The 25,997-nt window shown below is 33.0% G+C and overlaps 1 protein-coding gene across 2 annotated transcripts in view; it reads right to left on the reverse strand.

Moving 5' to 3' along the window:
• The window catches only part of LOC111047385 (protein spartin), a 49,666-nt gene that overhangs the window by 2,622 nt on the left and 21,047 nt on the right, over positions 1-25,997 (reverse strand). The window contains exons 6-9 of one of the 2 annotated variants that reach the window (XM_039439270.1): positions 24,662-24,829; positions 18,651-19,304; positions 7,776-7,970; positions 3,089-3,338 (exon numbers count right to left, since the gene is read on the reverse strand). In XM_039439270.1, coding sequence (XP_039295204.1) covers positions 3,089-3,338; positions 7,776-7,970; positions 18,651-19,304; positions 24,662-24,829 — 1,267 coding nt within the window. Of the gene's footprint in view, positions 1-3,088; positions 3,339-7,775; positions 8,001-18,650; positions 19,305-24,661; positions 24,830-25,997 lie in introns of both variants that reach the window. The other variant, XM_039439269.1, reaches the window with a different exon arrangement.

The raw sequence follows: 25,997 nt of genomic DNA on the forward strand, positions 1-25,997 counted from the left end.
CATTTGCTCCATAGTTCAGAAGCATAAGGTAAGAGTGTAAGGTAATAGTACTTTACGTAACAAGTCCGGTAACGATAATTTACCGCATAAGTATGATTGTTTCTGCCCGAAACGTAGTTGAGGGCAGAATTATCATACGAATGCGGTAAATACGTTACCGTACAAGTTACGTAAAATATTTTTTTCCTACAGTTACGTTGAAAAGTGGCCATTCCTGCACTGATTACAGAACGCACAGAATCACTTTTCTGCTCTAGTGCGGGAAAAAATTTTCTGCACTCCAGATTTGCTACATGGCAACGCAAAATAGTTGGTGGGTTATATGGAGGGTTAGTGCAAGAAAAAAAAATTAAGTTGGTAACAATGACTGTGGTTAGATTTAGATAAGAATCATTTCAATGGCTACCCTACATTTATGATAAAATCCCAATCTAGAAATCGAAAACAAGAATAATGTTCATCTAAATCATAATTACATAATCATCATTTACAAATTCTCATCATTTAATAATAAATAATAGTTCTTTTCTATTGATAATTATTATTTCAACTGCAAGAAATGAGAAAAGTAGCAAATATACATTATAAAATTCGAATTTTGAGGTTAAATGATTACCGTTTGATATTCATGTAAATAAAAATAATAAAAAACATAACAATACTACAATAAATTAATATTCTCTGTTGTCTATGTTATTTTTATACATATTTTTCAGTTTACTTTGAGCATTTTTTTCGCTAATTTGAGCAAAATTCTAAACTCAACTAACCTAAAACTCAATTCATAAATATAAAACAGAGCAGACGACGCAAACACAAGCGGTGTCTCCTACTTGCATATTTAGCGCTTACGTGAGCTATAAAAACAAAGTAAGGCCACAAAGGCGAATCAGCTGATGGAAAATCTTTAAAATACTTGAGCATTTGCTCCATAGTTCAGAAGCATAAGGTAAGAGTGTAAGGTAATAGTACTTTACGTAACAAGTCCGGTAACGATAATTTACCGCATAAGTATGATTGTTTCTGCCCGAAACGTAGTTGAGGGCAGAATTATCATACGAATGCGGTAAATACGTTACCGTACAAGTTACGTAAAATATTTTTTTCCTACAGTTACGTTGAAAAGTGGCCATTCCTGCACTGATTACAGAACGCACAGAATCACTTTTCTGCTCTAGTGCGGGAAAAAATTTTCTGCACTCCAGATTTGCTACATGGCAACGCAAAATAGTTGGTGGGTTATATGGAGGGTTAGTGCAAGAAAAAAAAATTAAGTTGGTAACAATGACTGTGGTTAGATTTAGATAAGAATCATTTCAATGGCTACCCTACATTTATGATAAAATCCCAATCTAGAAATCGAAAACAAGAATAATGTTCATCTAAATCATAATTACATAATCATCATTTACAAATTCTCATCATTTAATAATAAATAATAGTTCTTTTCTATTGATAATTATTATTTCAACTGCAAGAAATGAGAAAAGTAGCAAATATACATTATAAAATTCGAATTTTGAGGTTAAATGATTACCGTTTGATATTCATGTAAATAAAAATAATAAAAAACATAACAATACTACAATAAATTAATATTCTCTGTTGTCTATGTTATTTTTATACATATTTTTCAGTTTACTTTGAGCATTTTTTTCGCTAATTTGAGCAAAAGTCTAAATTTCTGAATCCTTTTTCAGTAGCTGGATGAAACAAACTTAGGTACGATTCTTCCCGCTAGGTCGTGCGCTTGTTGGTTCAGCCATCTTGTTGGCGTGCATTTTGAATGCAAATTTTTTGTTCTATCTGTATTTTTTCTGATTCTTGAATGAATAAAAATGAGAACTTTGGCTGAGAATTTTCAACTTCAATTGGATTATTAATTTTTAAATGAATTATAAGGTTGTTATTAATAACAGCATCACACACACAAACATTTGATGGATTTCAGCCATCATTTTACTCATAATCATTTAATCAACCACTTCTCATATTCAATGATAACTGTAGGAAAAGTTTAATGTGAAATACGTGAGCAAAGCTCCTCTGCTGCACTCAAGAAGCTATTCCGTTTCGTTCGGTGCAGCAAACTGTCACTTTGCGCACTAGTTGCACAAATAACTACTGTCATACTTATCTGAGAAAGAATAATATTGCTGAGAAACAGAAACCATTACCTGCTGCTACTCGAGCTACTGAATTCTATAAACATGGCCTAGCCCACAGCGCCTAGTTCATAACAGACAGACCCTTCGAGCTCAAATAAAATAATAAAGGCCAAAATTATAAGATTTCAGAAGAGTTCTTATAACTTGAAACTCCTTAAATGAGTTCTTTAATTATTTGAGTTAGTATATTAATTACTTAGATGATATTTAGGACTCAGTAGAGTCCTAACATACTCGACTGTAAAGAGAACTTATGATCTCTTTACAGTATAGTATGCTATAATGAAAATCACATGTTTTCTTTTTCTGAAAACAGCTGTTTACAGGCTTGATTTGATGCATGGAAAACAGCTGCAATTGAGTAAGTGAAAAAGCTTATTCATATAAAAATGTGCAAATGCTTATGCTTCTACCTGATGCTCATGAACAAAACCTTATGCTCCATGCTCTTGCTCATGAGCATATGCTTTGGTTTTATTCATATGGCCCATTGTTATGTCATCACAGCGAAACGCTACAAGCATAATTTTTGAGGTTACCTTTATATCTCCGAATTGATGTTTATTTTTTCTTCGCTGCTCTATTTTGTGGTTGAATATAATTTGTAATTTTCCAGTGGTTTATGTATTTTCTTTGTTTGCTTATTTAATGTTGGAAATCTCTCGCTGATGACAAACATGAATGATGACACAACAATGTAAGTCGACTGTGTATGTGCATGCATGTTCTACGGTGAGTGGTCAACCTTAGAAGACACTCGCTGGTAATGAACAAGTGTATGTGCATGTTCTACCATTGGTGGCCAGCCTTACTCTTTGTTCCAAACTTTAGAATGGAACTGTCTTTATCATTTCAACCCTGATTATTACATTTTCAATTATTAAACCGTATCTGGATAAATTAGAAAGCAGTTTGCTTACTTGTGCTCAACAATATGCACAGTATTGTTGGTGAGGCTGTTGCCTAGTATGCTGCCAGCTTGCTCGAGACCCGTGTATACGGTGCTGAATCCTTCGACCGCCCCCGCAGCCAAGGTCATCGCCCCCTCGACGCGGGCGGCAGCCGTGGCCTCGTCCACCCCTGCCACCCCCGCCAGTCGGGTGCCGCCTTTCTGAATATGCGGGGCCAGGTAGCGACCCAGGGCCATGGTGGCTGAGCCTACTTTGTTGGCTAGAAGACAGAAAACAACATTGAAATTAGGATGAAGGCCCGAAACTCATTTGAAAATAACATTGACATTAGAACGAAGGTTCAAAACTCATTTGAACATAGACATTTTGTCATACACAAAAGAAAACAATACAAATTTATAATATTAATATAAAAAAACAGGCTTCATGGTGAGGTGTGCTGAAAAGACAGAAAGGAGGAAAAATACCTGGCCAACTATGGTTTCCCATGTAATAGGCTTGTAGAGGGTGATAAAGTAAGGAATTAAGAGTGAAGACGAGCGAAAAAGAGATGAATGGGAGAGGAAGATAGGAAAGAATCTGGTGTGGCGCACTCACACAACTTTCCTTGCCGCTATGAAAATTGATCACCTGACGCTTGTGTTCACGCGCATCTCAAGTCTACTATTCAATGATCTGAGCCAGCTGGTGACAGGACTATAACGCTGGAGACACACGAGGTCTGCTATCTCTTCATAGTGAATGAATTAATAGAATCAACAGTTGCAATTGAATAATCACATTTTCTTGAATTTCGAGCTTATTTTAAATTTTAGGTGAAAATGTTAAGAAACATTAATTGTAGAGATTTCATGCTCAATCCTTTCCACTTTGTTTGAATTGTATCTGAAGACTAATAATTGGGAATCTAAAATAAAACTTTGCATAAATGGGGCGAAGCTCCTGAAATTTTTACAGATATGGGACTTGTGGCAGTTGATAGAGATTATCAATGACTATTTTAGGTATAAATTTAATCAAAATCGTTGAAGCCATTTTCGAGAAAATCGCGAAAAACCCTGTTTCTGACAACATTTCCGCTATTTTAGCCGCCATCTTGAATTGCATTTGATCGCAATTGTTCGTGTCGGATCCTTATAGTGTAAGGACCTTAAGTTCCAAATTTCAAGTCATTCCATTAATTGGGAGATGAGATATCGTGTACACAGGCGCACATACACTCACACACACATACAGACCAATACCCAAAAACCACTTTTTTGACTCAGTGGACCTTGAAACGTATAGAAATTTAGAAATTGGGGTACCTAAATTTTTTTCGGAAAGCAACCAAAACAACTACTTTCTACTTTCCTTGCCTATTATTATTATTATTATAATTTTATGGCCCTTCATTGGACCACTGTAGTCAGTATCTTCCACCTTTACTCCGTCCTCTCTCAGCCCAATATTTCTTCATTCGTTCAGAAATTAATTTCCTTTCCTCGTCCGAAATCACTCTTCCCACTCTGTGTCTGACTTTGATCTGCAGTTTGGTCTGTTTGTCCTTCAGGATTCTGATGTTGTCCGACTTGTTCTTCAAATCTTCGAATGTTATATTCAACTCTCTCATATCCTCCTTGAGTTCGTCAATCCATTTTATATTTGTTTTACTTTTCCACAACTTTTCAATAATTCTTCTGCTTAGTCTGTCCCCTATTAATAGTAATAGGGCAAGGAAAGTAAAAAGAAGTAAGAAGAGAAAAAAATAAAAAAGATAGGCAAAATTTGTAAGCAAGTCCACTTCTAACAGATATAGCTAAAGAATGGCATTCCATTCAATAGTCTGAGCAGAAATCTTGAGCCTCATAAGTCGATATGGAAGAATTACAATACAATACCTATTACATATAATTACAGAATTACAATACTTTTGTATTAAAAACGATATCAAAATCACAACACAATCAAATTAAATGATATAAAATTTCGGGTGTGTACAAACAGAGAGCGGTCACACAAACACCATTCTCAAATTGGCTAATAATTTCCACTCAAACTCATTTATCACAATTATTCACACGGTGGAGTATAATGAACTGATGATACATCTTTTCCATGATGTTCTGGAAACTCCTACTAGAAATATTTTCCAATAGAGAGTATATTAATTAAGTACCTCACACAAATTTAAAGCTATTTGAAGATCTAGTATCTTTATTTCTCAAATAAGATCGTTTATTTATTTATTTATTAGGTTAGCAAAAACAATACAATGATCGGAAAAGAAAAAACAGGATATTGGCCAAAACTTCTTCAATTTCCTAATTTGCCTAGTTTCAAATTATCCTATATTTATAGGTCAACTACTGAAGCAGTTGCTACTACGGTGCGTTTATCATAATTAAAGTAATCTATATTATTATAATAGAGAAAAGAAATGGCTTGTACACGTACGGGATAGGAAATTCACGCATCATCTCGTCTGAACTACTGGACTGATTGACTTGAGAGCTGAGCCAACAATATTAATTAATTGATATCATGATAATTTCAACTGTTAAGTAAATTCTGCAAGTAAATTTAACAGTGCAATAGACTGATAAGTAAATTTAACTGTTAAGTAAAAATAAAGTTCACTGATATATGTATAATTATATTTGAATTTACATGTTTTGTATAATAGTACCTTGTCAAGCAGCCTCTTTGAGGTTCGCTTAAGGTGGCTTATTTATTCAATAAACGTTTTTTCTATTCTATTGAAATTTGGATATAGATTATTTATTTAGCGAGGATGGTTATGGGTCTATTTTAAATTCCTCAAGATTTCATTACATCATGCTTCCTGTTTGTTATGATTTGCTAACTTTGCTTGAGAGTGGTCATAGATAAAAAAGTGTATTCAACGGTTTTATTTTCTATCATCTCATTCTTCTTATATCTATAATATATCCTCTTTTTTTAAGATAAGATAATCTTTTTATTCAACACAGAACACTTTATAATAGACAGTTGAATAACGTCAGGTCTTATTTTCATATTGTGGAAACTGATTTGCACCTAAGGGTCGTTTAAAACTTAATTTCTAGGTAAAGGAACGGACTCACCGGTACTATGAGTATGACTACAGATATTACCTCAGCCGGTAGAGCATTATTTTTTGTTCATCAACACACACACACACACACACACACACACACACACACACAAACATAATACTTACAATGTCGCAGTTCAGTTTGTTTTAGAATATTTCAGGCGCGTTCAAATTTTCAACAAGCACGATACCGTCCGCACACTACTGACTTACAACAAAAGAGTGGACTAGACTAGAGTGTAAATCTGAGTCTACTGGGAGAGATTACCGTATCGTTGCAAAGATAAGGCCGATAACCCTTCCCCAAAGTTGATAGAGGGAGGGAGTGAGATTAAATCATCTCAATGAAACAAAATTAAATCATTGAGTTGGGCCAAATTCAGAGAAGTACCTCCCCGAGAGAGGATTACAAATTATTAATATCATAATACAAAGATTTATCACATTTATAACAAAATAAAATAATCCGTTTTTGAACTATTTTCAACGTCACTACAGTCTAATTTTTGAATATTAGTTATTAAAACTAGTACTCACTGTGGAGCGCTTTCGGATTATTTAAATTCATTTCTAACACTCATTTTCGGATTTAAATAATCTAGTTTTAATAACTAATATACAAAAATTAGACTATAGTGTCGTTGAAAATAGTTCAAAAACTGATTATTACTTGCAGTTCGTCATGGATAGTGAAATGGATGAACAAAATAAAATTGAAGAAAAAATAATTTGATAATAGGCTGGTAAGTGAACCTTACCTTATCGATAGTCATAGTTGCTCACTATCTTTATCAATTCAAGCTCTGCCAGCCCGCTTATGAAATGTTTTGTCACAATATCTACACTAAATACAGAGTTTAACATTTTTTATTCGAATGGGATCACCAATGAAACCTACTGTCACATTATGAAAGTAGTTCTATAGTTATATAAACATAAGACAATTGATTTAAGAACTGTAGAGTAAGCACTTTCTACTAGTATTTAAACCTCTTAAAATTTCTCGTGTAATTCCGTAACCAATAGTCATGCTGCCATTACTGTATATATGTTTTATTAAATAAATCACAAATTGGATTCATCAAAAGAAATAGTTTAACTCTATTCGTGAATATTTTAATTTTAAATGGAGAATATAAAAAAATTACCATTTAAAATATTCACCAATAGAGTTAAACGATTTCTGTTGATGAATCCAATTTATGGAATAGAAGAGTTCTATGACGTAGTTGACAATATGCTTGATTAGCAACTATGTATTCTTATGAGTGAAATAGTATTAGTAAATAGTAGAGTGAAATATTGTAATGAAAATAAGTATATTTTCATGTTTATAATTTATTGTAATGACTTCTTGCTTGTAATTATGATTCAATCTATCATTGACATTTGTAATGCAATTGATGTTCTCAATTAGCTGCTGCAATAAAATATATTGACTTGAAATCATTTTAAAAAGTGAGTTGCGCGGTCGTTTATCTTATCTTATGACAAGATATGTTCTTGTGAAAGGAATATTAAGCTGTTTCCATAATTTTCACTAACCTGTATAGTTGGAATTAATTATGTATTATTTTAAAAAATAAGAATACATTTTAGTGAAAAGAAGCAGTGACTGACCGACATAACCGGTGACCACAACCGCCGTCCCCGTCACATTCCTGGCCACCTCGGCACCCTTGGCGAGGCCAGGCGACACCTGGCGGGGCGTGGGGTCGGGGGTGATCTTCTCCAGCAGCCGGGGAGTGCTACTGTTGATGTACTCGCTTGCCTTCTCCGCTCCCCGTACCAGTCCTGAAGATATGTACTGCGCACCTGACGAAATATACGAGCCAAGTCTTGACTCTGGTACATAACACACATTTTGTTATAGGTACATGTTATTCCATGGAGATTGCATAAAAATAATGGAGGGAGAAAACAAGAAGAACAAAGATTTAATAAAACAACTATAGTGAGGTCCACGTTATAATGGCAGTGTTTGATTAGCAATGGTATTGCTATCCTTCTCTATCATTCAACAAAGCGGATAGCGCTATCTCTTTCTCGCTTGCGAAAGCAAAGCGACTCTGTAGCCAGACCGCCTTTTAACAATGTAGAATTAATAATAATTAACGAAATATTTCATCTTAATTATGAAAATTCATTATGAAACTATTGAAAAATATAATTTCTCGCTTAATCTATATATATAAAAATGAATGTCTGTGTGTTAGTTTGTTTATTTGTTCCCTATAGACTCGAAAACTACTTGACAGAACGGCATGAAACTTTGGGAATATGTTGTGTGAATATTGGGGATGGTTTCTGACCAGAAATTTTAATAGGGGGGCTAATAATAATATTATATATTAATCCATTTTACAGACCTATGTTTTCGAAATTGTCGGCCGAGCGGCTAACGTAGAACGGGAAGATCATCATGGTTCAAAATCATGTTGTGATAATATGATTTAGCATCTAAACTTACCAGCTGTAATAAACACGTCACTCTGTGATAAAATTGTCTACTAGTATTAAAACGATAGTTTTCAGCACATAGGAAGTGCGTATTGAGATGTAAATAAAAATATTGATTGTCAGATAAATTTTATGATTCACCAAATAAAGTCAAGTGTGACATGACAAGAGATACATTGACTTTTTGGTGGTACGAAGTTCGCCGGGTAAGCTAATAAAGTATACAGTAGAAGCTCTCTTAACCGACCTCGGATCAACCGTCTGTCGGATTAACCGACCGTTTCCAGGAATATACAAACTTCCGCTGCTGCTGCGATAACGATCCAAAAATAACTTTCATGTTTCAACAGGTCGAACATATGATTCCGTAGCAAGTCAAAATTCAGTCAGTTGCTCTCAATATCATGTGCGGGCAGTTTCTAGTGTGGTAACTGTGTTTGCAAACTTTGATATTTAACAGTTTTTGATACCGTAATTGTTTTTTAATTGTTTATGTAATTGACTTTGTTAGTGTAAAGAACAGTAGTGTAAAATGAGTGGTGTTAAACGTAAGAGACTGGTTGTGACGATGGAACAAAAACTAAAAGCAATAGAACGGCTTGATAAAGGGGAATCTGTTAAAAGCATTAGCGATGAACTCGGTGTCGGTGTTACAACGGTCAAGGACTGGAAGCGTAATAAAAAATCCATTCAGGACTACTGCACCCAAATTGAATCCGAGAAAATCTTAATCTCTCGTTGCACTTTAAAGAAACCTACAAACGAGATTGTTGACGATGCATTATGGTTGTGGTTTACTCAAGAGCGGCGGAAAGGTACACCGATTAGTGGGCCAATTTTGAAGGAAATGGCGATGGCGTTACACGCTAAAATTGAAAACTGCGGGACTTTCACGGCGAGTGACGGTTGGCTAGCACGATGGAAGAAACGTCATGGTACCCATTTTCTGAGTATATGCGGTGAAAAACTGTCAGCCGACCCAGGTGCATCTGCAGGAACAGTTTTTAAAAGCTTTTTTTAACGTGTTTGAATGATTTTAACACCTATTACGACTATTTACAATATTATTCGGTTTAACCGACCTTTTTCGTTATCCGACCACGGTCCGGTCCCGTAGGGGTCGGTTAAGAGAGCTTCTATTGTAATTGATTATTTTAAACAAGAATGAACAGTAAATATTGCATCAATGAACCTATATCAGCTACCGTATATAGAAGGCTTTGACAAGACAGAGGGTCGGTAACATTGTTCTCTTATCTTTATCCAATGCCATTATAACGTGGACCTCACTATGGTGGTAACGTGTCAATAACAATAATGTTTTGTGTTGAGTGCCAGAGTCAAGCTAGCTAAACACACACATCGATTTTTGACGTACGATATTTTGCCGTCCTTATGAATTCTATCAGATTGATCGGAACTTGACTAACATCAGCTGTTTAATCTAATATCCTATCATATTAAGCGAGCAATTTCTAAATATTTGTATATTTCTATATCTGGTTATTTATGTTCAACGGATCTACAAAACGGCTCTAACGATTATCACGAGATTTGGAACATAGCAGGTTTATGATATAAAAATTCGATTGCACTAGGTCTCATCCCTGGGAAAACTCGCTGAAGAACATGAAAAGGATAATAATTATTTATCCTTGGGGAAACAGCTGATAATTTCGTCGTCTGTCGATAACAGAAGATGCGTGTGTGTGAGAGAGATATAGAATTATTTCCAGCTGTAAAATCTAGAGATTTTAATCGACTTGATCAAAATAATATGACATGGTATATCATTCTAAATTAGAGTATATCATAATTTTCAAAGTTAATCATTATTTCACTGTTTTAAGTGATTAGTGAGTGCTAATTTTTATTCAATTTGGTTTATAAACAATCTAAATTGGTACTTTTCTGTTTGGATTGGAAATTGGACCTGAATTCAAGTGTATGGAACATAACCTACTTTTTTGACTAATTATAGTGTATAAATCAAAATTCGGAGAAGAAACAGTTTTGGGCTTTGCATATTAGTCCTTCCCCAATCATTTTAAAGAATTGTGTTTTGTTTATCAATAAATAAAGAACGAGCGAAGCTCGGTACCCCGATATTAATTTATAAGGACGGCAAAAAATGGTACGTCCAAGAGTCGATGTGTGTGTAACTAGCTTGACTCTGGCACAGAACAAATATCATATATTGTTATTGACACGTCACAAATAATGTGATAAAATTAAAATAATTAGGGGGTGGACATAAATTTAATGAAAACAATAGTGAAAAATTCAGGAAATTCATGACCGACTGACTTAAGATTGCGCACCTGAGGAAATCAAAGAGCCAAGTCTTAACTCTGGTACAAAACAATCATCATATTGTTATTGGCACGTCACACATTTAATTCAATGCAAATCATATGTAAACTATTTGAATGTGAAACTACTCAAAACAACTAATTTATTAAAACAATTCAAGATACTAGTATCGGTTGTCACACCATTATCAATCTTAATACCACATCCACACGTTGGTCCAAAGCGTACAAGTGTGTATAGCAGGTTCAATGCGACCAAGCTTACTAGCTGGGCTAGCTTACTGGGCCAATATTACTAATAAACATTATTATTAGATACATAATTATGGTAAATAATGAACTTAACATGCATACATTGCGTTAAAATTTATATGCATTCAACAGAAACATTCTCATGCCAAAGTTGAAAAATCAATAGTTATCTTTGATTAATTTAGATCTCAAATCCTTGAAAATTATGCCTGCAGTAAATTCAGCCCTAATTTCGCAAGCTATGCTCCTTATTTACTTTAAAAATAACAGTAGCCTATTGCAGAACAAATCAAAATGTTTAATATGAAATTCAATAGATGAAGTAGCAATTTTGATAGTTGACATGTTGGGTTATTATTTCAATCAAATATATTATTATCTGTCTTGAATGTTTCATAGCGATATCTATAGTGAAAATCAAGGATTCAGAATTGGCGAATTCACAAGCTTTTCATCAAGCAATAATTTTAAAAATATGCATCACACATGCTATTGTGTAATAAATAGAACCAGAATTCATTCTAAGGCGGGATGCACACCAGAGAAACGCGTTTCGTGAAAAAAGTTTCAGGAAACGTGAAACGGAAGTTGCTCGCAATCGACTGATGAGATTAAGCAGGGAACGTTTCTTTTGTATGCATGCGCGAGTGAAACGGATTGCATGAAACAAGTTTCATGAAAGAGGGCTTCACGAAATGCGTTTCTCTGGTGTGCATCCCGCCTTAATCTCCAGAATTCTCCAAGGTAGATGGAATCTAAGAGAAAAGATAAAAATAACTATATTTCTATCTTATGCTATCTTTTCTCTACAATGGAATACATTCTATTAGTCTATCTACCTTGAAATTCTCTTCTAGTTTCAAATAGCATAACTCGATAAACTGCCTTAGTCGATACACTTTGAATAAGAAAAATCCAAATGCCTAATCTTTCTTTATTGCGTTCTAGTGTTTCCAACATATTTCACAACTAAATGTGGGATAATTAGAAAAGGAATTTATTCTAACTGGGTAGAATTCTCCAAGGTAGATGGAATCTTAGAGAAAATATAGCTTACGATAGAATAAACTATTTTCCATATTATATGCTATATGAAAGATAACATAACTATAATTCTATCTCTTTTCTGTATAGGGCTACTTGTAATAGAAATATAAAGAAAATAAAAATCTCAGTACATGTTTATCTCAGTAAATATTTTATCACTACATGTTTCGGACATTTATGCCATTTTCAAGTGATAGATCACTTGTACATGTTTATCTCAGTAAATATTTTATCACTACATGTTTCGGACATTTATGCCATTTTCAAGTGATAGATCACTTGTACATGTTTATCTCAGTAAATATTTTATCACTACATGTTTCGGACATTTATGCCATTTTCAAGTGATAGATCACTTGTACATGTTTATCTCAGTAAAATTTTATCACTACATGTTTCGGACATTTATGCCATTTTCAAGTGATAGATCACTTGTACATGTTTATCTCAGTAAATATTTTATCACTACATGTTTCGGACATTTATGCCATTTTCAAGTGATAGATCACTTGTACATGTTTATCTCAGTAAATATTTTATCACTACATGTTTCGGACATTTATGCCATTTTCAAGTGATAGATCACTTGTACATGTTTATCTCAGTAAATATTTTATCACTACATGTTTCGGACATTTATGCCATTTTCAAGTGATAGATCACTTGTACATGTTTATCTCAGTAAATATTTTATCACTACATGTTTCGGACATTTATGCCATTTTCAAGTGATAGATCACTTGTACATGTTTATCTCAGTAAATATTTTATCACTACATGTTTCGGACATTTATGCCATTTTCAAGTGATAGATCACTTGTACATGTTTATCTCAGTAAATATTTTATCACTACATGTTTCGGACATTTATGCCATTTTCAAGTGATAGATCACTTGAAAATGGCATAAATGTCTGAAACATGTAGTGATAAAATATTTCAAAAAAAGGGTACTGAGATTTTTATTTTCTTTATATCTATAATTCTATCTTATTTCAATATCTCTATGAGGGAATACATCCTATAAATATTCTATCTACCTTGAAATTCTCTTTTAGTTTCAAATAGCGAAAGTCGATAACTGCATTAGTCGATACACTAAAAAACCCCAAACGCCTATTCTTCAGAATGCACTCTAGTTTTTCCAACACTAGTAAAATCTACAACTAAATATTTGCTTGAAATTCAAGAATTAGTTGAAACATTATTATTAGATACATAATTATGGTAAATAATGAACTTAACATGCATACATTGCGTTAAAATTTATATGCATTCAACAGAAACATTCTCATGCCAAAGTTGAAAAATCAATAGTTATCTTTGATTAATTTAGATCTCAAATCCTTGAAAATTATGCCTGCAGTAAATTCAGCCTAATTTCGCAAGCTATGCTCCTTATTTACTTTAAAAATAACAGTAGCCTATTGCAGAACAAATCAAAATGTTTAATATGAAATTCAATAGATGAAGTAGCAATTTTGATAGTTGACATGTTGGGTTATTATTTCAATCAAATATATTATTATCTGTCTTGAATGTTTCATAGCGATATCTATAGTGAAAATCAAGGATTCAGAATTGGCGAATTCACAAGCTTTTAATCAAGCAATCATTTTAAAGAATTGTGTTTTGTTCATCAATAAATAAAGAACGAGCGAAGCTCGGTACCCCGATATTAATTTATAAGGACGGCAAAAAATGGTACGTCCAAGAATCGATGTGTGTGTAACTAGCTTGACTCTGGCACAGAACAAATATCATATTGTTATTGACACGTCACAAATAATGTGATAAAATTAAAATAATTAGGGGGTAGACATAAATTTAATGAAAACAATAGTGAAAAATTCAGGAAATTCATGACCGACTGACTTAAGATTGCGCACCTGAGGAAATCAAAGAGCCAAGTCTTAACTCTGGTACAAAACATTCATCATATTGTTATTGGCACGTCACACATTTAATTCAATGCAAATCATATGTAAACTATTTGAATGTGAAACTACTCAAAACAACTAATTTATTAAAACAATTCAAGATACTAGTATCGGTTGTCACACCATTATCAATCTTAATACCACATCCACACGTTGGTCCAAAGCGTACAAGTGTGTATAGCAGTTCAACGCGACCAAGCTTACTAGCTGGGCTAGCTTACTGGGCCAATATTACTAATAAACATTATTATTAGATACATAATTATGGTAAATAATGAACTTAACATGCATACATTGCGTTAAAATTTATATGCATTCAACAGAAACATTCTCATGCCAAAGTTGAAAAATCAATAGTTATCTTTGATTAATTTAGATCTCAAATCCTTGAAAATTATGCCTGCAGTAAATTCAGCCCTAATTTCGCAAGCCATGCTCCTTATTTGCTTTAAAAATAACAGTATTGCAGAACAAATCAAAATGAAATTCAATAGATGAAGTAGCAATTTTGATAGTTAGTTGGCATGTTGGGTTATTATTTCAATCAAATATATTATCTGTCTTGAATGTTTCATAGCGATATCTATAGTGAAAATCAAGGATTCAGAATTGGTGAATTCACAAGCTTTTCATCAAGCAATAATTTTAAAAATATGCATCACACATGCTATTGTGTAATAAATAGAACCAGAATTCATTCTAAGGCGGGATGCACACCGGAGAAACGCGTTTCGTGAAAAAAGTTTCAGGAAACGTGAAACGAAAGTTGCTTGCAATCGACTGATAAGATTAAGCAGGGAACGTTTCTTTTGTATGCATGCGCGAGTGAAACGGATTGCATGAAACAAGTTTCATGAAAGAGGGCTTCACGAAATGCGTTTCTCCGGTGTGCATCCCGCCTAACTGGGCAGAGTTCTCCAAGGTAGATGGAATCTAAGAGAAAAGATAAAAAAAACTATATTTCTATCTTATGCTATCTTTTCTCTACAATGGAATACATTCTATAAATAATAGCCTATCTACCTTGAAATTCTCTTCTAGTTTCAAATAGCATAACTCGATAAACTGCCACAGTCGATACACTTTGAATAAGAAAAATCCAAATGCCTAATCTTTCCATATTGCGCTCTAGTGTTTGCAACATATTTCACAACTAAATGTGGGATAATTAGAAAAGGAATTTATTCTAACTGGGTAGAATTCTCCAAGGTAGATGGATCTTAGAGAAAAAAGCATACGATAGAATAAACTAAGTTTATATTCCATATTATATGCTATATGAAAGATAACATAACTATAATTCTATCTTATTTCAATATTTCTCTTTGATGAGATACATTATAAATGAATATTTCATCTACCTTGAAATTCTCTTTTAGTTTCAAATAGCGAAAGTCGATAACTGCATTAGTCGATACACTAAAAAACCCCAAACGCCTATTCTTCAGAGTGCACTCTAGTGTTTCCAACACTAGTAAAATCTACAACTAAATATTTGCTTGAAATTCAAGAATTAGTTGAAACCAACCCAGTTAGAATTGAACGATTACAGAACAACTCACATGCGACCATGCAATCACCACAAAAGAAGAAAGAACAAAGTTTAAAGTGGAAAGAAGAAAAATAGAGAAATGAATAATAGAAAAAGTGAGGAAAACAATATAAGAAGGTCGAAGAGATCTTGCTTTTGAGTAGAAGATTATCGATATAAATCGAAGATTCATCATTCAACACACATCACAAAAGAGAAGCATAGAGATAAAAAGAATGAAGAGAAGAAAAAGAAAGTGATTGAGAGTGTAGCTTTATTACCATTTGATACAGTATTCGGAAAATCCACCACAAGAAAAATATACAGATTTAGGACAGCTTCCACCACCGTTGAAAGAGTTTTTCTTCGCCAAATAACGCACAATATGCGAAAAATACACAAAAAAATCACAAGAAAATTAATAAAACAATATTGGAACTTGAAGTACCCTTTTTTATCTAATAATTAATTTATTATTTAATAAAAGTACTTCAAGTTTCAATATTGTTTTATTAATTTGTAAAAGTAGCCCATTCAAGTGAAGTGTTTTTATCACAAGAAAAATATACAAATTCAGGACAGCTTCCACCACCGTTGCAAAAGTTTTCTTCACCAAGTTCCGCTGAAAATATGTAGCGATTTACAACATTCTAGCAGAGCTTATATTCAACAATAAGTGGTACAAAGATAATCCAAACCATTTTTACAAGAACCAATACAGTAGCAAATCTGAATTATTATGAGGTAGAATTAAATAAAAGAATAACTTGACAAAAAATGTTCCATATTAAACGTTTTTGAAACTCTTTGGCCCAGTTGCACAAAAACCTGTAAAAATGTAATCATAATTTTGCAAATGTCATGTGAACCAATCAGAGAAGGCTTTTCCGCGAAGAAGTCTTCTCTGATTGGTTCTCCTGACCTGTGATCATGATTAAAATTTAACAGGCTTTTGGGCAACTGGGGCTTTAAATGTTGATGGAGTGAGCCAATTTCATCGGCGAACGAATTTTTGTCAGATTTACATCAAACTTTCAGCATTCCTTATGCATTCAACAAATGCTGACAGTTTGAAGTGAATCTCACTATTAATATTTATAAATACTCCAAGAATATTGGTACAAAATAGTAAAATTTTTGATTGGCGTTGCTCTTCTTGAAATATTCTTTCAATGGTTATCGTCAAACAGACAAACACCAAACAGATGACAAATGTCATGAAGGAAGAACTTAACAAGAGTTTTTTTACGGATTTAACGTTTTTAAGAGCCGGTTTCGAGTTCGGGATTTAGTTAAGTTCTAGACTTTAAACAGCTGGAGTCAAAAAATTGGCTTTCCGAAACAGGGCGTAGTCGTAGTCCTTGTCATAGTCACGTTTAAATTTAATTTCGAAAAACTAGAAAATTGAACACAAAACAAAGAGAAAATAGTGTAGAATTCCAACTATTTTGAATTATTTAGGAATGTTTGATTTCTTTAAGGAAAAACGTTTCCAATTATAGAAATGAGAAGATAAACATTTACTTTGCAGCAACGATTTACTGCGTTTACGCCCCGTTTTGGAAAGCCAATTTTCTGACTCCAGCTGTTTGAAAGTCTAGAACTTACCTAAATCCCAAGCTTGGAAACCGGCCCTAAGTGCTGTTTGCACAGTTTCAGTTTGAACTATATTTCATTTTAAACTGGATTAAATCCAATCTAGTTCGTTATAATGTGGTTCATTTCGAGTTTAAGCCACCATCTGATTAAATTCAGTTCAAGCTTTGACTGTGCAAACGGCCCTAAGACAAATTTCGATTGTTACCGTATTTGCTTACAAACACCAAACATGATTTGAGTTACACTAAAGCTGCGTTTACACCCAAAACAAAATGTTAATAACTTAATACTAATAGATTCTATTAGATTGAACATGACTTATCATACACATGATGAACATATGTGTTTGTCAAGGTCCGTTCAATCTAATAGAATCTATAAGGACGGAAAATAAACATTTTGTTAATAACTTGATCCTTATAGATTCTATTAGATTGAACATAACTTATCATATACATGATAAACATATGTGTTTGTCAAGTTCCGTTTAATCTAATAGAATCTATAAGGACGGAAAATAAACATTTTGTTAATAACTTGATCCTTATATATTCTATTAGATTGAACATAACTTATCATATACATGATGAACATATGTGTTTGTCAAGTTCCGTTCAATCTAATAGAATCTATAAGGATTAAGTTATTAATAAAATGTTTATTTTTCCGTCCTTATAGAGTCTATTAGATTGAACGGAACTTGACAAACATAACTTGTTCATCATGTGTATGATAAGTTATGTTCAATCTTATAGAATCTAAAAGGACGGAGAAATGAACATTTTGTTAATAACTTTTTGTGTAGTTGAGGAGTTGATATTGTGGTAATTATTATTATTATTATTATTATTCATCATTTACAATCAACTTAAGGACAAAGAAACAGACTACAGTCCAAAACTTCTTTTCATCCCAATTTCATAAAATAAATTGTCCAAATAAAGGTTATGTGCGATTAATGTTATTGATATTGTCAAAAAAACACAGATTTATTGATACTTGGGATACCGGTTTCGGTCTCTGAACTTATCAGAGTTTATCAGACTTATCTGAGTTTATCAGAGATTGACAATGGTGTAATAACCGAAACCGGTCTTTCTAAGTATCAATAAATCTGTGGTTTTCTGACAATTTCTTAGTCTTTTTCATTCAATTTTGTTAATAACTTTGGTGTAAACGCAGCTGAACTCACTACATTGGCTCAGAAACTTTAACGAATTACAATTTATCCACAATTCAGACCAACTACTGCATTGATCACATTATCTTTGCACCACTTATGTGAACCTTAAGCAAATTATTCATCATCAATGGACAATAGACACCTAAAGATTTATCATCAAAATTCATCACACCTGGAGCTCTGTATTTGGAGGCCAGCACAAACCGCTTTCCCCTCCTCTTCCCCTGTCCACCGCTGCTGCTGCTGCTCTTACTGTTGCTCCTCTTGTACTCCTCCTTTCTCCTCCTCTTCTCCTCTTTGTACTCCTCCTTTCTCCGTCTCTTCTCCTCTTTCGGATCCAGTGCTACCTCCTCTGCTTCTTCCACGGTATCCTCAGAGTCACTGCTTCCTTCAGTGCTACTACTTTCGTCACTATCTTCCTCTTCCTCCTCCTCCTTCTCTCCCTTCTCCTTCTTCTCTACCTCCTTCTCCTTCTTCTCCATCTCCTTCTCCACCCTCTTCTCCACCAACAACTTCTGCGGTTTCTCTTCCTCAGCAACAACCATTTCAGAAGGTTTCACTCCCAACACAGTCCTGTAGTTCCCAAAAACTGGAACACCATACAGATGTTTACTATGCCTACTCTTCGGAAGCAGATCGTATCCATGATGTTTCTTCCCCCTGTGTCTACGATGGGAGTCCTTGGAGGATGACGTCACTGATTCTCCGTCATCAACAGCATCCTCATCATCGTGATGTCGCCGATGATGTCTTCGATGCCTGCGATGAGACTTTTTCTCGGCATCTTCGGGGTCTCGGTGTGATCTCTTCTTGTGACGATGCTTATCTAGATTAAAAAGCGTTAATAAAATCAACAAAAAGTAACTAAAAACGTGTTATGGACAACGAAATAATACACAGGCTTGGATTGTTATATAATGTTTTAATGGTGTAAGCATGTGACCAACCTCCGATAAGTGAAATATTGTGATTTGGTGGTATACACAGACTGTTGCAACATAGGAAATTCGTTATTAAAGGGACTAAAGTTCTAGATAAAACTGAATAATACAAAGGCTTCAATCGTTAGATACTGTTTAATAATGTAAGCATGTGTCCAACCTCTGATGAGTGAAATATTGTGAAAAAATTTGGTGACACACTAAGACTGTTCCAACATAGGAAATTCGTTATTAAAGTGACTTAAGTTCTAGATAAAACGAAATAATACAACTTCAATCGTTAGATACTGTTTAATAATGTAAGTATGTGTCCAACCTCTGATGAGTAAAATATTGCGATTTGGTGGCATACACAGACTGTTGCAACATAGGAAATTCGTTATTAAAGTGACCAAAGTTCTAGATAAAACGGAATAATACAAAGGCTTGATTGTTAGATACAGTTTTAATGATGTAAGCATGTTACCAACCTCTGATGAGTGAAATATTGTGATAAAATTTGGTGGCATATAAAGACTGTTGCAGCATAGGATATTCCTTATTAAAGTGACCAAAGTTCTAGATAAAACGAAATAATACAAAGGCTTGAATCGTTAGATACTGTTTAATAATGTAAGCATGTGTCCAACCTCGGATGTGTGAAATATTGTAATCGAATTCGATGGAATATACAGACTGTTGCAACATAGGAAATTCGTTATTAAAGTGACTTAAGTTCTAGATAAAACGAAATAATACAAAGGCTTCAATCGTTAGATACTGTTTTATAATGAAAGCATGTGTCCAACCTCGGATGTGTGAAATATTGTAATCAAATTTGGTGGCATATAAAGACTGTTGCAGCATAGGAAATTCGTTATTAAAGTGACTGAAACTCTAGATAAAACGAAATAATACAAAGACTTCAATCGTTAGATACTGTTTAATAATGTAAGCATGTGTCCAATATTGGATGTGTGAAATATTGTATTCAAATTTGGTGGCATATACAGACTGTAACTTGGGAAGTTCCTTATGAAGGAGTTTATCTACCGTATTCATTTATTTTATTTATTGGATAAAGAAAATAGATAACATATTCAGGAAAGAAAAACAGGTTGGTTATTGCCAAAAACTTCTTCTAACAAAGTTTGACGTCAGATATCTTTATTTTGTAGATTTGACATTAGACACTGGTGGGCATTCTGAGTGATCAGACTCCAAGAAATTGGAGGAAATCGGGAACTCGATACTCTTAGTAATCTGATTACTCTTAGAAATCGTAGAATAGGACATTACAAATGTTGTATAATGTTTGACTATTATTCAAGTTTTGACAACTATTCAACAATTCAATATTCAAGTTTTTTGGAGCATTAAAGTGAATTTCAATTTGATTTAAACGGTGGAATAAGTACATTTGAAAGAATGCTAATTTTCCCGGAGAAAAAATGAGAAAAAGCGGTTTGAAATTTGAAGAATAGAATTTTTTCAAGTTAAAGCCCTAATAAAAAACTACAAAATATCTAACAAGAAATAAAATTACATTTATCTTGTTTGAAATGTTTTTCTCTTTCCAACAATACCCTTGAAATTGAAATTTGACCAGTAGTTTTCGAGTTATTGAGTATTTAATGACCAGAAGTGGGCATAAGTCCTAACTCCGCCTAATAAAGAATTTTTTCATTTTCATTTTCATATTCTGAAAATATCAAAAAGTCTATATATCTCGAAAACTAAGGTCGATAGGAAAAAAGTTTACTGAGCATTTTTTGTCAGAAATGTCGAGTAGAATCTATGGTCAACGGCTGTTACAACCTTGGTGGGACACCCTATATATACATACGGTTTCTAATTGTGTGAAAGAGTTATAATACATTTTTAGAGAAAAGACCGGAAGAGTGTTAATATGTTCTGTGGAACTTTGGATAGCCATTTATAAGACAAAATTATTGTTAGACAATTTTAGACACTCAAGTCAATATTATAAACAATACAGTAGTATTGCTTTGCAATTAAAAATGATAAGAGGATTGATGTAGTGAATAATTTTACTAATTAATATAAACTTTTACAATGAAACTGGAAGTTTTGAGATAATTGTAACGGTTTTGCGGTTCATGAGAGGTTGGCTACATCTGGATCTAAAGCATGTTTAAATTGTTAATAAACAAGCAATAAAACACAGAACAAAAAATACACAAAATTAGAGACAATCACAGAACTAGGACAACACAAAAATCCAACAATACAAGCACAAAATTACAAAACAATACATTCGGAAACATAAGACAGGACAAAACACATTCTAACAACATAACAACAAAGTCTTTCAAATCCATGTTGCTTGGATTAGTTTCAAATCCCAAAACGAGCTTTAATATCACAAATTAATATACTCACTCAACATAATTACGTTGACATAATAGCATAGTTGTCTATTTGACTTGATTTGCTTGATAGTATTTCAACACACTCTAATTGCATGATGTAATGCCTGCGGCCTGTGCACATCATAAACCTATTTTCTTTTTATTTTTGTTCTTCTTATTTTTTTTCATTTTCTTCAAATTTCAAAACATTTCCTGATTATTCTTCTTCAATCACTTCCCTTCTTTGATTCTTTTGTTTCTTTCCAAATTTAGAACTATATAAAATATATTTCACATCATCCGGGACTCTTTAAATATAATTTATTAAACTTGAATTTTAAAAAACACATTTGAAGTAAAAATACACTTACTTTTGTAGTGACGATCGTTTCGACTTGTTGGTCATCATCAGACGGTCGAAACGATCGTCACTACAAAAGTAAGTGTATTTTCACTTCAAAAGTGTTTTTTAAAATTCAAGTTTAATTTTAACAGTGAAAAAGTATGGATACACAACATTATAATTTATTGTTTGATAATCACAATGAAATGAACTACTACTTATTATACAGAAAATTGATTCATATACGTTGAAAAATCTAAATCATTTGTAATTATTGATACTTTATTTGAACCAGGACCTCTGATATACCTCCTCCAGGACCTTGTATATAGGAGGTCCTATTCTAACTATCCAATGCCAATCAAATTGGCATTAGTTCCTTTTAATGTGAAAACATGTTTTTTTAAATAATCATTAAATTATTTGATTAATTACAATACTCAGGGTTGTCACCCATTTCAAAATAAAAAATCATGAGTAATTCCCGATTTTCCAGAGTAAAATTTCAAATTTTCCAGGTAGAGTATCCGCAGTATTTGAGGAACAAGATACATTCGTAAAGAATTTATTTTGGAAATTTTCAGTTTGATCTTCCATGAAGAATTATAGCAAATAGCATATTTAATTTCAAAATATATTGATAATTTTTGACATGACAAGAATATCGATTTTTTAGATTTTTTATGTTAGGTAGTTCAAAAACATTGCCAATTATTATTGCTAGCCATCAAGTATATATTTTTTTTTATTTGAGTTTATTGCTGCTATACACTTCTTTACTAAATTGATTGAAATATATGAAAAATTCATGAGTAATTGGAAAAATTCATGAGGAATTCACGGTATTTTTACCGGTTAGTAAAATCATGAGAAATTCAAGGTTCTCCCGTTTTTCCCGGTAGGTGGCCACCCTGAATACTCCTACAGTATAACGTGGGAGAAGATAATAACTTTTCATCATCCATGTGAATGGTGCAATAATTATATAAGAAGTAATTTTACAAAAAGTAGAGGGTGATTGCAAAGTGAAATTGAATGTTTTGTGTTTGAACAGTGCCCTGTAATGAAAAATCAGTTGCAAAATTGACTTTCTCAGTGACATTTCACAAGAGCGAGGTATCATTCAAATGGATCTGTGCAAAAAAAAAATAATTACAGAATTTATTTAACTAAAACGATTTTTTCAGAATAAAAAAAATTAATTTCACTAGAGGGAGGTATCATACAAATGGATCTGTGCAAAAAAGCAATAATTACAGAATTTATTCAACTAAAACGATTTTTTCAGAATAAAAAAATCAATCTCACAAGAGGGAGGTATAATTTAAATGGATCTGTGCAAATGGGCAAAAATTACAGAAATTATTCAACTAAAACGATTTTTTCAGAATAAAAAAAATGAATTAATAATAGCTATTAATAGCTATTAATCACGAGGGAGGTATCATTCAAATGGATCTGTGCAAAAAAGCAATAATTACAGAATTTATTCAACTAAAACGAATTTTCCAGAATAAAAAAATCAATGAATAGCTAGCTAGCTATTAATACATTCATTTTTATAATGATCCACTTGAACAGGTTTTTTAGTCTGTCCAATGAATAAATTTTTAATCTGAACAATAAAGAGTATTTTGAAGCCTATATTAGGCCTGTATTGAATAGTAATGTCTAATGAAATATTTGAAACTGATGATAGGTTTTACAAACAACTTGTAAAAATTTGGGAGAAGACAGTTTTGGGCTATGCCTGTTGTCTACTCCCAATCATATTATATATTAAAACTATGAATTGTGATTGTCAATGAAATAAATAAATAAATAGGTTACAAATCAATACGAAAATAGAAAAATATTCAGAGCTCGAATTTGAATATCAAACTACTACGTACTTCTACAAACACACAATCTACACACTAACTTCTACTCACTAATATGGAATACCAAACATTCAACACGTAATACATCCACATAAAATCATTCTATCTACAAAGTTTAAGAGCGGTAATCTGAATAAAATAGCTGAGAAATCTGTAGGTGTACTCACTCATCATCAACGTGATTCTCATTAGAGAATCATTCTTAAAAATGAATAATCATTCTTGAAAATTAAAAAAATCGTCATTTAAAAAAATTTAGATAAAAAATATTCTTGGAAATTTAGAAAAAGTATTCATTCTAGAAAATTTAGGGAAATAATGCCTGAGACCTAAGTTTGATTGAGGCAATCATAGTTTACCTGACACAATAGACAGTGAAACAACCGCCGAGTTGGTCTCATTGAGAATTCAGAGAAGAATGAATAATCATCCTTAAAAATCAAGATAAGAGTATTCATTCTAGTAAACTTGGGGAAATAATACCTGAAACCTAAATTTGATTGAGGTAATCATAGTTTACCTGACACAATAGACAGTGAAACAGCCGCCGACTTGGTATCATTGAGAATTCAGAGAAGTATGAATAACCATTCTTGAAAATTTAGAAAAAGTATTCATTCACATAATACCTGGAACCTGGATTTGATTAATTTGTGGCTATAGTTTACCTGACACAATAGACCTGGAGACAGCCGCCGATCTGGTCTCATCGCGCTTAACGCGGTGACGGGGCGGGGCGATCGGCTCCGTGGTCACAATGCAGTGCAAAATGTCCTCCAACAGATTGTACACCGATTTGTCAGCATCCGGTGGTAGCATAATCCCCACGGCTGATCCTGTAATTCACAAAATATTCAATTAGATTTCAGGTACTTCAGTTTTTTATTTTATAGAAACCATAAAGATATGAAGGATATGTGAACGAAACTATTAAATTGTCGTGTTAGTCGACTAGCATCTTGATGCTATAGTGAGGTCCAGGTTATGGCAGTTATTGGCAGTGGAGAAAGATAGGAGAACAACTTTGTTGATCCTCAGTCTTGTCAATGCCTTCTATAGATGGTATCTGATACAGGTTTATTGATGAAATATTAACTGTTCATTCTTGTTTAAAATAATCAAATATATTTTATTGAGCAATAAATTATATTTTCAATAATTTAACAATGAATTTTCATAATAATAAGATGAATTATTTTGTAAATTTATTATTAATTCTACAATGTTAAAAGACGATCTGGCAACAGAGCAAAGCGAGAAAGAGATAGCGCTATCCGCTTCGTTGAATGATAGACAAGGATAGCAATATCATTGCTAAAGAAACACTATAACCATTATAACGTGGCCATTATAACACTATAACCATATAAAGAACCATTATAACGTGGACCTCACTATAGCATAGTTACTATAGTAAGGTCCACGTTATAATGACAGTGGATAAAGATAGAAAAATAGCGATGCCGATTCTCTGAATTAATTAATTATATTTCTACACTGTCAAAAACATAATTGGCATCGTTGTGGACCTAGAAATAGATAGTACCACCGGCTTTGTCGAATGATAGACAAGGATATCAAAACCAAAGTTGATCAAATACTGTCATTATAACGTGGACCTCACTATAATAAAAGTCTCTCTGTTTGGTTGCCATGCACAACAAGCTCTGGCAACGCTGATTACTATAATGAGATTCACACTATAAAGTTGGTAGAAATGATAGGAAGACAAAGTTGCCAACATTTATTTTTCTACCCGCCATCTATAGTAGATAGCTGTGATTCAAGTGAACCCGGTAAATCTGGCCTGATAGATATTGATTCTAATTAATTATGATCAATTCTATCTCAAATATATTTATAAGTATAATATAATATATTATGTATAATTGAGAATTTTCTGGTAGTTCATTACATTTCTTCATAACCTACAAATAATTTGGTGTGTGGAGGTATTAAAATATAGAGCTATCTGCTTTGTCTGATAACAGACAAGTATAGCAA

This window comes from Nilaparvata lugens, chromosome 12 (assembly GCF_014356525.2).
Source record: "Nilaparvata lugens isolate BPH chromosome 12, ASM1435652v1, whole genome shotgun sequence".
Classification (NCBI taxonomy): Eukaryota; Metazoa; Arthropoda; class Insecta; order Hemiptera; family Delphacidae; genus Nilaparvata; species Nilaparvata lugens.